This window comes from Solanum stenotomum, unplaced genomic scaffold (genome assembly GCF_019186545.1).
Source record: "Solanum stenotomum isolate F172 unplaced genomic scaffold, ASM1918654v1 scaffold1331, whole genome shotgun sequence".
NCBI lineage: Eukaryota > Viridiplantae > Streptophyta > Magnoliopsida > Solanales > Solanaceae > Solanum > Solanum stenotomum.
This window is the reverse complement of record NW_026022480.1, coordinates 37,995-50,035: the sequence shown is the minus strand read 5'-3', so window position 1 is coordinate 50,035 and position 12,041 is coordinate 37,995. Positions and strand designations below refer to the sequence as shown.

Here is a 12,041-nt window from a genome sequence, read left to right as displayed (position 1 = left end):
TAGAAACTATTATAGGAAATATTGAAAGAAGTTCTCTTGATGTCAAGGACTTGGCTTCATTTCAGAAGAAGCTTCAGCAGTTGTTGAATGGAAAAAGATACTTGCTTGTCTTAGATGATGTTTGGAATGAAGATCAACAGAAGTGGGATAATTTAAGAGTTGTCTTGAAGGTTGGAGCAAGTGGTGCTTCTGTTCTAACTACTACTCGTCTTGAAAAGGTTGGATCAGTTATGGGAACTTTGCAACCATATCAATTGTCAAATCTGTCTCAAGACGACTGTTGGTTGTTGTTCATACAACGTGCATTTAGACATCAAGAAGAAATACGTCCTAACCTTGTGGCTATCGGAAAGGAGATTGTGAAAAAAAGTGGTGGTGTGCCTCTAGCAGCCAAGACTCTTGGAGGTCTTTTGCGCTTCAAGAGAGAAAAAAGAGAATGGGAACATGTGAGANGAGATTTGGAATTTACCTCAAGATGAAATGTCTATTTTGCCTGCCCTAAGGCTTAGTTATCATCATCTTCCACTTGATTTGAGACAATGCTTTGCGTATTGTGCAGAATTCCCAAAGGACACCAAAATGGAAAAAAAGAAGGTAATCTCTCTCTGGATGGCACATGGCTTTCTTTTATCGAGAAGAAACTTGGAGCTAGAGGATGTGGGTAATGAAGTATGGAATGAATTATACTTGAGGTCTTTTTTCCAAGAGATTGAAGTTAGATATGGTAATACTTATTTCAAGATGCATGATCTCATCCATGATTTGGCAACATCTCTGTTTTCAGCAAACACATCAAGCAGCAATATCCGTGAAATAAATGTAGAAAGTTACACACATATGATGATGTCCATTGGTTTCTCTGAAGTGGTGTCTTCTTACTCTCCTTCGCTCTTGCAAAAGTTTGTCTCATTAAGATTGCTTAATCTAAGTTACTCAAAATTTGAGGAGTTACCTTCTTCCATTGGAGATCCAGTACATTTAAGATACATGGAATTGTCTAACAATATAGAAATTCGTAGTCTTCCAAAGCAGTTATGCAAGCTTCAAAATCTGCAAACTCTTGATCTACAATATTGCACCAGACTTTGTTGTTTGCCAAAACAAACAAGTAAACTTGGTAGTCTCCGAAATCTTTTACTTCATGGTTGCCATAGATTGACTCGTACACCACCAAGGATAGGATCTTTGACATGCCTTAAGACTCTAGGTCAATTTGTTGTTAAAAGGAAGAAAGGTTATCAACTTGGTGAACTAGGAAGCCTAAATCTCTATGGCTCAATTAAAATCTCGCATCTTGAGAGAGTGAAGAATGATAAGGAAGCAAAAGAAGCCAATTTATCTGCAAAAGAAAATCTGCATTCTTTAAGCATGAAATGGGATGACGATGAACATCCACATAGATATGAATCAGAAGAAGTTGAAGTGCTTGAAGCCCTCAAACCACACTCCAATCTGACTAATTTAACAATCAGTGGCTTCAGAGGAATTCGTCTCCCAGACTGGATGAATCACTCAGTTTTGAAAAATATTGTCCTTATTGAAATCAGCGGTTGCAAAAACTGCTCATGCTTACCACCCTTTGGTGATCTGCCTTGTCTAGAAAGTCTACAGTTATACAGGGGGTCTGCGGAGTATGTTGAAGAAGTGGACATTGAGGTTGAAGATTCTGGATTCCCCACAAGAATAAGGTTTCCATCCCTGAGAAAACTTTGTATATGCAAATTTGATAATCTGAAAGGATTGCTGAAAAAGGAAGGAGGAGAGCAATTCCCTGTGCTTGAAGAGATGGAGATTCGCTATTGCCCTATTCCGACTCTTTCTTCTAATCTTAAAGCTCTTACTTCCCTCAATATTAGCGATAATAAAGAAGCTACTTCATTCCCAGAAGAGATGTTCAAAAGCCTTGCAAATCTCAAATACTTGAATATCTCTCACTTCAAGAATCTCAAAGAGCTGCCTACCAGCCTGGCTAGTCTCAATGCTTTGAAGAGTCTAAAAATTCAATGGTGTTGCGCACTAGAGAGTATCCCCAAGGAAGGAGTGAAAGGTTTAACTTCACTCACAGAGTTAATTGTCAAGTTCTGCAAGATGCTAAAATGTTTACCAGAGGGATTGCAGCACCTAACAGCCCTCACAAGAGTAAAAATTTGGGGATGTCCAGAAGTGTTCAAGCGATGTGAGAAGGGAATAGGAGAAGACTGGCACAAAATTGCACACATTCCTAATCTAGAAATATATTACTAAGTATTATTTGTTTCTTTGTTTGTGAGTCTTTTTGGCTCCTGCCATTGGATTGGATGTAATTGTTTGTAGGGTTGTTTGTTTGTGAGTCTCTCTCTCATTGGATGTAATTTTCTTTTGGAAACAAATCAACAGTCTATTTGTATTATACGCTTTCAGAATCTATTACTTATTTGTAAATTGTTTCTTTCTTTGTATAATGTGAGTATCTTATTGTATGTAATTTTCTGAATTTATTTTGAAAACAAAGCAATGATTTGTAAGATCCATTTGTATTATACTTGTTAATGTTGTAATTGTTGGCAAACAGTAATGTTGTTGATTATCACTTTCTGAATAAATGTTGTGTCGCATGGAAAAAACACCAAATATAACTATTCATGTTTTTTTTTATAATATATAAACATGACTTTTAACTTGGTTTCAGCGGACAACTATGACCTTTTAACTCTGGATGTGCACAACTAAACACTTAAATTTGTATAAAATTGAAACAAAATTTTAAAAGTATACAATATGACATTGAGAGTAATTGATATCGATTACAGTCGTTGCTGCTTTTTGATTCTCTATCATTCTCCACGTAATTGATTTTATTTGATTCTCTCTCTTTTTGGTTCTGATTGATTGACATGCTTGCTAATTGGGTGTCGTTGTTGTAATCGGTATCAATTACTCTCAATGTAATATTGTATATCCCAAATATTTTTTGTGTTATGAAGTTAAATATATTTCTAAAACTATCCTGAAAGTAGTTAATATACTTTCCAGTGTTGTATCATGTTTTTAATATAAAATATTAAAATTTAGGTGAAATTTACTTTCTAGTTAAATTGGTCAAAGTTGAAAGATTTTCAAGTGAAAAAGTTTTTAATAATTTGACTTTTATGCTATATAATTTAAAATTGAACGACTTTTTAATAATAAAATAATAATAAAATATATGGTAATTTTTATAATACAATTGCCTTTATATGATGAAAAAAGAGAAAGAAATTAGATGACAACAATATCCAAAAATAATATTAAAGAATTATGATTTATATATAATAAAATTAATTTTAAAATTTGATGAAAAGATAGAGAGAAGAACATGATGATGAAGTGAAATGATGTGGTGGTGGGTCCATGGGGACATAATAAAAAACAATTCTCTTAAATAATCCTTTCATAACTAATGATAAAAAAATTTATTTTATTTTACAAATTGCGGATAGAGAGAGAGGAAATGGTGCGGTAATTATAATTATAATGTAGGGAATCGTACTTTATCAACAGTTGGAAGTTCAAGTAATCAACCTAAGATCTCTCTAATTAATGATAATTGTGATTCATTTATAAAAAAATTCATTGCACTTACTTTTAGAGTTTTGAAAACACTACTTCCTCTATTCAATATTAATTAAATTTGTGAGGCAATGCAGACTAATTAAGAAGAACATTTAAAGACATAATTTAAATTATATTTTTCACTATTGTCTTTTGTGAAATCATAAATATAGCTTTGTAAATAGTGCAATTTATCTTTTAGAAGCTAATTTCACTAAAGAAAAGGGCAAATATAAAGAAATAAAACTAAATATTCATTTTGAACTTTAAAAAATTTAATTATTTTGAACAATAAAAAAAACCCAAAAATTCAATTAATATGAAAAAAAGAGAGTAACTTTATTTTAGAGGCAAAAGGTTAGAATCATTTTAGCGCAATGACTTATTTCAGCTTTAATTAATTAGGAAAGAGGAAACTGACAATGAGGGGAGTAGTTGTTGTCGACGAAAAAAAAGATAATACTCGCTCTGTTCGATTTTTATTTTTATTTGTCACTTTTAATGATAATTATTTTTCGTGTTTTATTTTTAGTATTAAACAATTTAATAGGGATAGTTTAGTAAAATATTTATATCAATAATTGTTTTCCTAATGAGTTTGTTCAGTCAAATAATGACAAATAAAAATGAACAGAAAGAGTAGAAAACAAAACAAAAACACAAGTTGACAACTTGAGATATTAAAAGGACCAAAACGCCTTGGATTTTGAGATTCCATATGTGAAATTTCCATGAAATAATTGAATTTGTATTATTACAAGTCAAGCTTTCTATTTCATTCCATATGTAGTTTTGATGATTTGACAAACAGAGGACCTTGTAAAGGGACGGTCCTTGTCATGTACTCCGTACAATTGACAGTTGGAAGAAAAAAGTACACAAGGTTGGTGCACGGGCTCCAAGTGCAGCAAAAACCTCGACCAATGGCAGGGCCTTGAAGGTTGTGTCCATTCTCATAAGGACATCCTCTCACAGACACAACCTCACTTTTGCAAAAACAAGATTTACCAAAAAGCAAAGGCAAAAGCACAACCACTCTCAAGAAGATAAATACCAAAGAGGAACAGGGAACAGATCGAGCAGCTTGTGTCTTAGTTGTCTTAGGTGTTTACTTTAGCGCTTATCATTGTAAATCTAATCCTGAATTATAAAGGATTTAGATCTTTTGTTTGATCAGTTAAAAGCCTAAATCAGTTGAGTCTAACTGGTTTAGTGGGCAGCATTGTTGGTTGCTTAGTCAAATTCTAAGTCATCTAGTATTAGGTGAGTTAGTGGGCAACCGTGGGTTGCTTAGTGAATTCTAAGTTACTTCGTGTCGGGTAGCTTAGTGGGCAATAGTGATATTGCTTAGTTGCTCTATTTGTAGCGGGAATACTACATGTAGGGGGAAGGGATTTAGAGTTAAATCCTAGGTTGCAAGTTGTTGTAATCTTAATTGTTGCTCTATTTAGAAGAAATGGAGTTTGGGTTGAAAAGTCTGTGATGACAGGTCGTGGTTTTCACCGCCCTTAGAGCAAGGGGGTTTCCACGTTAAGTGTTTGTGTTATCTTTGCTTTGTGCGTTTTACTTACTGCTGTAACTTGCATTACTGTTCTTACCGTGTCAAGGGACCTGGTCCATTGACATTTAGTGGATGCCTGTATTCTAACATCTTCCCATCAAGATCGAAGGAAAATTTGGACTAGAAGTATAACAACAAGCATATTTGATCATTTTCTATATCAAATTCATGTGGTATTTGGGGTGAAGGAAAGTTTCAAAGTTTTTAATGTGCTCCTCAGCTCATCTATATCTCTTTATTGTGCAAAACATTCTCTATTATTAACTATTTTCTGCCGACTCCTAATGAGCTCGATGTAACAATATTGTCATCTGGACATTGCTTGCACCAGTTTTTATGTTACCTGAACCATAAGTTTATGGAAGGGACAAAGAAAAAGATGAGATAGTGAAAATCGCAATAAACAATGTTAGTGATGCCCAAAAACTCTCAGTCCTCCCAATACTTGGTATGGGGGGACTAGGAAAGACGACTCTTTCCCAAATGGTCTTCAATGATCAGAGAGTAACTAACCATTTCTATCCCAAAATATGGATTTATTTCTCAGATGATTTTGATGAGAAGAGGTTGATAAAGGCAATCGTAGAATCTATTGAAGGGAAGTCACTCAGTGACATAGACTTGGCTCCACTTCAAAAGAAGCTTCAAGAATTGTTGATTGGAAAAAGATACTTGCTTGTTGTAATCAGATGGAAGAAGATGTCTTATTCCAATAGGTAAGCAATGTATAAATACAATAGATTGTGTGCTAACTTAGGAAAGAAATAAAAGATGATTCCTGTGAATCTGCTAATTCCTACAAATCTGCTATCTAAATAAGGCTATGTAATCTACTAGGAATCAAGTCTATATACATTCTATAACACTTGTCTTAGATAATGTTTGGAATGAAGATCAATAGAAGTGGGCTAACTTAAGAGCAGTCTTGAAGGTTGGAGCAAGTGGTGCAACTGTTCTAACTACTACTCGTCTTGAAAAGGTTGGATCAATTATGGGAACATTGCAACCATATGAATTGTCAAATCTGTCTCCAGATAATTGTTGGTTTTGTTCATACAACGTGCATTTGGACACCAAGAAGAAATAAATCCAAACCTTGTGGCTATCGAAAAGGAGATTGTGAAAAAATGTTGTGGTGTACCTTTAGCAGCCAAGACGTTTGGAGGTATTTTGCGCTTCAAGGGAGAAGAAAGAGAATGGGAACATGTGAGAGACAGTCCGATTTGGTATTTCCCTCAAGAAGAAAGTTCTATTCTGCCTGCCCTGAGACTTAGTTACCATTATCTTCCACTTGATTTGAGACAGTGCTTTGTGTATTGTGCGGTATTCTCGAAGGACCCCAAAATGGCAAAGGAAAATCTAATCGCTTTCTGGATGGCACACGGTTTTCTTTTATCGAAAGGAAATTTGGAGCTAGAGGATGTAGGTAATGAAGTATGGAATGAATTATACTTGAGGTCTTTCTTCCAAGAGATTGAAGTTGAATCTGTTGAAACTTATTTCAAGATGCATGACCTCATCCATGATTTGGCTACATCTCTGTTTTCAGCAAACACATCAAGCAGCAATATTCATGAAATAAATGCTAATTATGATGGATATATGATGTCGATTGGTTTCGCTGAAGTGATGTCTTCTTACTCTCCTTCACTCTTGCAAAAGTTTGTCACATTAAGGGTGCTTAATCTAAGAAACTCAGACCTGAATCAGTTACCATCTTCCATTGGAGATCTACTACATTTAAGATACCTGGACTTGTCTGACAATAAAATTCGTAGTCTTCCAAAGAGATTATGCAAGCTTCAAAATCTGCAGACTCTTGATCTACATGGCTGCCGGAAACTTTGTTGTTTGCCAAAACAAACAAGTATACTTGGTAGTCTCCGAAATCTTTACTTGATAGCTGTTCATTGATGTCAATGCCACCAAGGATAGGATTGTTGACATGCCTTAAGTCTCTAAGTTGCTTTGTTATTGGCAAGAGAAAAGTTTATCAACTTGGTGAACTAAAAAACCTAAATCTCTATGGCTCAATTTCAATCACAAAACTTGAGAGAGTGAAGAAAGAAAGGGATGCAAAAGAAGCTAATTTATCTGCTAAAGCAAATCTACACTCTTTAAGCCTGTGTTGGGATTTTGATACCACACCCCAATCTGAAATATTTAGAAATCATTGACTTCGGAGGAATCCGTCTCCCAGACTGGATGAATCAATCAGTTTTGAAAAATGTTGTCTCTATTACAATTAGAGGTTGTGAAAACTGCTCGTCCTTATTAGCCTTTGGTGAGCTGCCTTGTCTAGAAAGTCTAGAGTTACACATGGGGTCTGCGGAGGTGGAGTATGTTTAAGAGGATGTTCATCCTGGAAGGTTTCCATCCTTGAGGAAACTTGTTATATGGGACTTTGATAATCTGAAAGGATTGCTGAAAAATGAAGGAGAAGAGCAATTCCCTGTGCTTGAAAAGATAATGATTAACTGGTGCCCTGTGTTTGTTATTCCGACCCTCCCTTCTGTCAAGAAATTGGATGTTTATGTGACAGATGCAACAGTTTTGAGGTCCATGTCTAATCTTAGGGCTCTTACATCCCTTGACATTAGGTATAACTTAGAAGCTATTTCACTACCAGAAGAGATGTTCAAAAGCCTTGTAAATCTCAAATACTTCTCTGAGTTCTACAATCTTAAAGAGCTGCCTAGCAGCCTGGCTAGTCTCAATGCTTTGAAGAGTCTCCAATTTGAATTTTGTGACACACTAGAGAGACTCCCAAAGGAAGGGGTGAAAGGTTTAACTTCACTCACCGAGTTATCTCTCCAGTTCTGCCAGATGCTAAAATGTTTACCGGAGGGATTGCAGCACCTAACAGCCCTCACAACTTTAACAATAACTCAATGCCCAATAGTATTCAAGCGGTGTGAGAAGGGAATAGGAGAAGACTGGCACAAAATTGCTCACATTCCGTATCTGGATATAGAATAGAGTTATGTAATTTTCTGATTTTCTTTTGGGAAATCAACGAATTNTTCAAGCGGTGTGAGAAGGGAATAGGAGAAGACTGGCACAAAATTGCACACATTCCGTATCTGGATATAGAATAGAGTTATGTAATTTTCTGATTTTCTTTTGGGAAATCAACGAATTGTAAGATCCATTTGTATTATACTTGTTAATGTTGTAATTATTGGTTAACAGTGGTTGATTATCACTTTGAATGAGATAAAAGGTTCTATTGCATTGTTGATCAAAATCTGCTATGATCTTGAGAGTCCATTCATCAATTATGTAATTAATCAGATTGAAAAGCAAATATGGGGTGTAGGACCATTATATTGTTGCCCGAAACATTTTGGAAATCACCAACTTCAATACTACATGATCATGAAGTCAGGTCGAATCGTCAATCAAATTTTACAGAGGAAGAGGTAGCAAATTGCTTAAAAATGGGACACATGATTTTACTTAGTGATGACCCCAGAGAGATGGTGAAGAAAGAAGACATAGTTCAAGGAATTGACGAATTGATGAACGATGAATGGCGTTAAGATCCATATTCCAGAACGGTTATCCATATAGTTCAATGAAGTCATTTATTCAATTCATAAGCAAATAATGTGGAAAATTTCATATTGGATAGCCTTTGCCTCTCCATATAGAACAAAAAGAAGCAAACAACAGATGTGATGCATGACAATTTTACATGAATTTGAAATTCTTCTTTGATATTAAGATAATCTTCTGTTTTTATAGTTGAAATTAAGATATGCTTAACTTTTATTTTCATTTGGTATGATGATGACATAGGGAACCTAAATTTTGAAATATTCTTATTTGAGTTACTTATTTTTTATTGCATTTTTTTTTCATTCTTTAGTGTAAAAATAAGAGAAATCATCATATATCATATCATATCATATATGGAAAAGCGTCAAAATTGCCTCTGAACTATGCGAAATAGACCACTTATACCCTTCGTTACATTTTGGGCTCCACCTATGCTCGTCAATTAGGATTCACTATAAAAGAACTAGACATTTAGCGGAACAAAAGCTCATAGTATCGCCGCTAAAGAGATTGTATAATTTGTATTTGTATAAAGCGGGAGAGAGAAAGGCAAAAGAGAACTGGCAGGGGAAGATTTGTATTTGTATAATTATAAGTCTATAGGGCGGAGAGATATGTATTTGTATTTTAGTATCTCATCTCTCTTGTTTTATACAAATACAAACACAAATTATACATTTGTGTTTGTATAAAGTGAGAGAGAGATTGGCAGAAGAGAAGTGAGAGAGAGACTAGGCAGGGAGAGATGACTGAAAAAGAGGAGAGTGACGAGCGAGATTCCAGAGAGAGGGGAGAGAGCAGAGGCGTATGTACATGAAGGGGAGGGGGTTCACATGCACCCATCCTCCCCTTCCTAACCCCTATATAATACTACTATTTTTCTAATTATCTTTTTAAATTTGTATTGGTGAACCCAAGGTTAAAAAGAATACTCTACTATATTGATAAGTAAGTACAAATAGGGGGTGCATAACTTATAGATTTGTGGTTCAAATTTTTCTATCCACATTAACATTTTTAATTTTTAATTAATATAACAAAATGTGCCACTTTTCAAAGATCTTTTTAATAATTTATAAATAAAAAGAGGTTCAATTACCCATATTTTTATGTTACATTAGCTATGTCTAGACCTTAAGCTAGAAGTGTCAATAAGTCAAATTATATTTTTTACTTTCTTTTTCTCCTTCCCTTCTTTATTTAGACGTTTTTCTTATTTATTTTTTTAAACTTTTTCTTTTGACTTTTCAAAGCCCTAAACTAAAAGGTAAAAAGGAGTAAAGACATCATATTGTTATTCTTTTGGCTTCACTCCACATTTCCACTTTGTTGTTCATGGTGAAGTAGAAGTGAGATTTGAGAACAAGTAACAAGGTATGTTATCTAAAAAAAAATATTTATTAATGTACTTCATTTGTTTTATATGTTTTTCTTGATTTATGAAGTGGTTCCATTATTTGATTGCTTGAATATTTAAATTTATAAGAATTTCTTGCTTTCTAAATAGTTATTTAATAATTGTGATTCTTTTATTAGTAAACTTGTTATTTGTGCTAATATTTTTTAAAATTTATTTTGTTTTTATAAGATTGAATAGAAGTGTGAATATTTAATTTTGTAGGTAAAATAATTCTTACAATCAATTCATCAAATCACAAATGGATAAGTTTCTCATCAAGTTACCAAAGCCAAAAGATGGCCAACCAAGTTCTAGCTCTAATCAACCATTTGTGAGTTCACAAGTTGCTCTGGAAGTTCAAAGGCATACAAATTCTTTTCCACTTTCAAATATGGATAATATGCTTGATTTTAAATCTCTTGAAGCAGATCCCAAAGATCGAATGCCTATTTCATCTTATGGTCCTAATGTTCGAGATGCGGTAAGGAGGTATTGCATTCAAAAAAAGTCATGTCAGCCTATTGATCATATCTTCCCTAAAACTAAGTTTGGAGAAAAAATGCGTCAATTTCGACCAACTGGTTTAAGAGAAGATCTCAATGGTTGGAATATAGCATTAAAGCAGACGCGGCATTTTGTTTGTGTTGTTATTTGTTCAAGAATGAACTTGAAAGTTGTAGAAATGTCGGAGATTCATTTACAAGAGATGGTTTTAGGTGTTGGAACAAAAGCTTTAGAAAGATTCAAAAAACATGTTGGTAAGGTAAATAGTATCCATCATAAATGTTTCAATAGGATGCAAGATTTGAAAAACCAACGACAATCGATCCAATCTTCTTTTGACAAGCAAAGTGAAAAGGCAAGAAGTGATTATCGAATGCGTTTAAATGCCTCAATTGATGTAGCAAGATTTCTCGACATCGGGATTTCCATTTTGTGGACATGATGAAAGTGAAGGTTCCGAATATAAAGGTGCTTTTCTTGAACCTTTGAAATGGTATGGGGATAGAAGTTTTGATGTGGGAAGAGTAATATTAGGTAATGCTCCACAAAATGATATGATGATTTGTCTGACAATTCAAAAAGATATTGTGGAGGCTTGTGCTAAAGAAAAAACTAAGGCTATCATTGAAGACTTGGACGGTGATTATTTTGGAATATTAGTTGATGAATCAAAGGATGTTTCTCATAAGGAGCAAATGGCTCTAATTTTGAGATATGTCAACAAAAGTGGAATGGTGATAGAGCGATTCTTAGGTATTGTCCACGTAAATGATACATCTTCTCAATCATTAAAAAAGGCAATTTATTCTTTGCTTTTGGATCACTCATTATGTACATCCAAAATACGTGGTCAAGGTTATGATGGGGCTAGTAATATGCAAGGGGAAATAAATGGTCTCAAGTCTTTGATTTTACAAGATACGTCATCTGCATATTCTATTCACTGTTTTGCTCACCAATTGCAATTGGCACTAGTAGGTCTTTCCAAAAAGAATTCGGATGTGGATAATTTTTTTTATGTTCTCACTAATGTTTTGAATACTATTGGAGCTTCGTTTAAACGCAGAGATTCACTTCGACAACATCAAGAAGATAAGTGTCACGACCCGATTTCTCAAGTCATGATGACACCTACTATAACCCACCAGTAGGTAAGCCAACCCGTAACCCGGAACAACAAGTAATGGGTCTGAGGGTAGAAACTAAACAAAAGTAGACAAATAACAATAAAAATAGGCGGAAGCAAACCAAAAACATATATACAAATAAAGATCCCTCCCAGAACCTGGAAGTCACTAGTACAGAGCTACTAACAAAATGAGTACAAGTCCCAAAAGTGGACAACAGAGACTGGACTGTCTCGAAAGGTAAAAGACAAGTCTATATATACAGATGGAGACTGAAATAGTACAAAACGTCGTGTGCTCACTCCCGTCTCCGGATCAG

General features: G+C 34.4%; 1 protein-coding gene and 2 pseudogenes across 1 annotated transcript; all 3 read left to right on the top strand.

Annotated features, from left to right (window-relative positions):
* The first annotated feature begins 11 nt into the window (after positions 1-11).
* Positions 12-2,499, top strand: LOC125850048 (disease resistance protein RGA2-like; annotated as a pseudogene).
* Positions 2,500-5,467: 2,968 nt separating this feature from the next.
* Positions 5,468-8,110, top strand: LOC125850047 (putative disease resistance protein RGA1; annotated as a pseudogene).
* Positions 8,111-10,350: 2,240 nt separating this feature from the next.
* On the top strand, positions 10,351-11,691 carry LOC125850046 (uncharacterized). Its single transcript, XM_049529959.1, has 3 exons — positions 10,351-10,854; positions 10,997-11,569; positions 11,662-11,691. Exons 1-3 carry the CDS (start codon positions 10,351-10,353, stop codon positions 11,689-11,691), a joined length of 1,107 nt encoding a protein of 368 aa, XP_049385916.1.
* Positions 11,692-12,041: the final 350 nt, after the last annotated feature.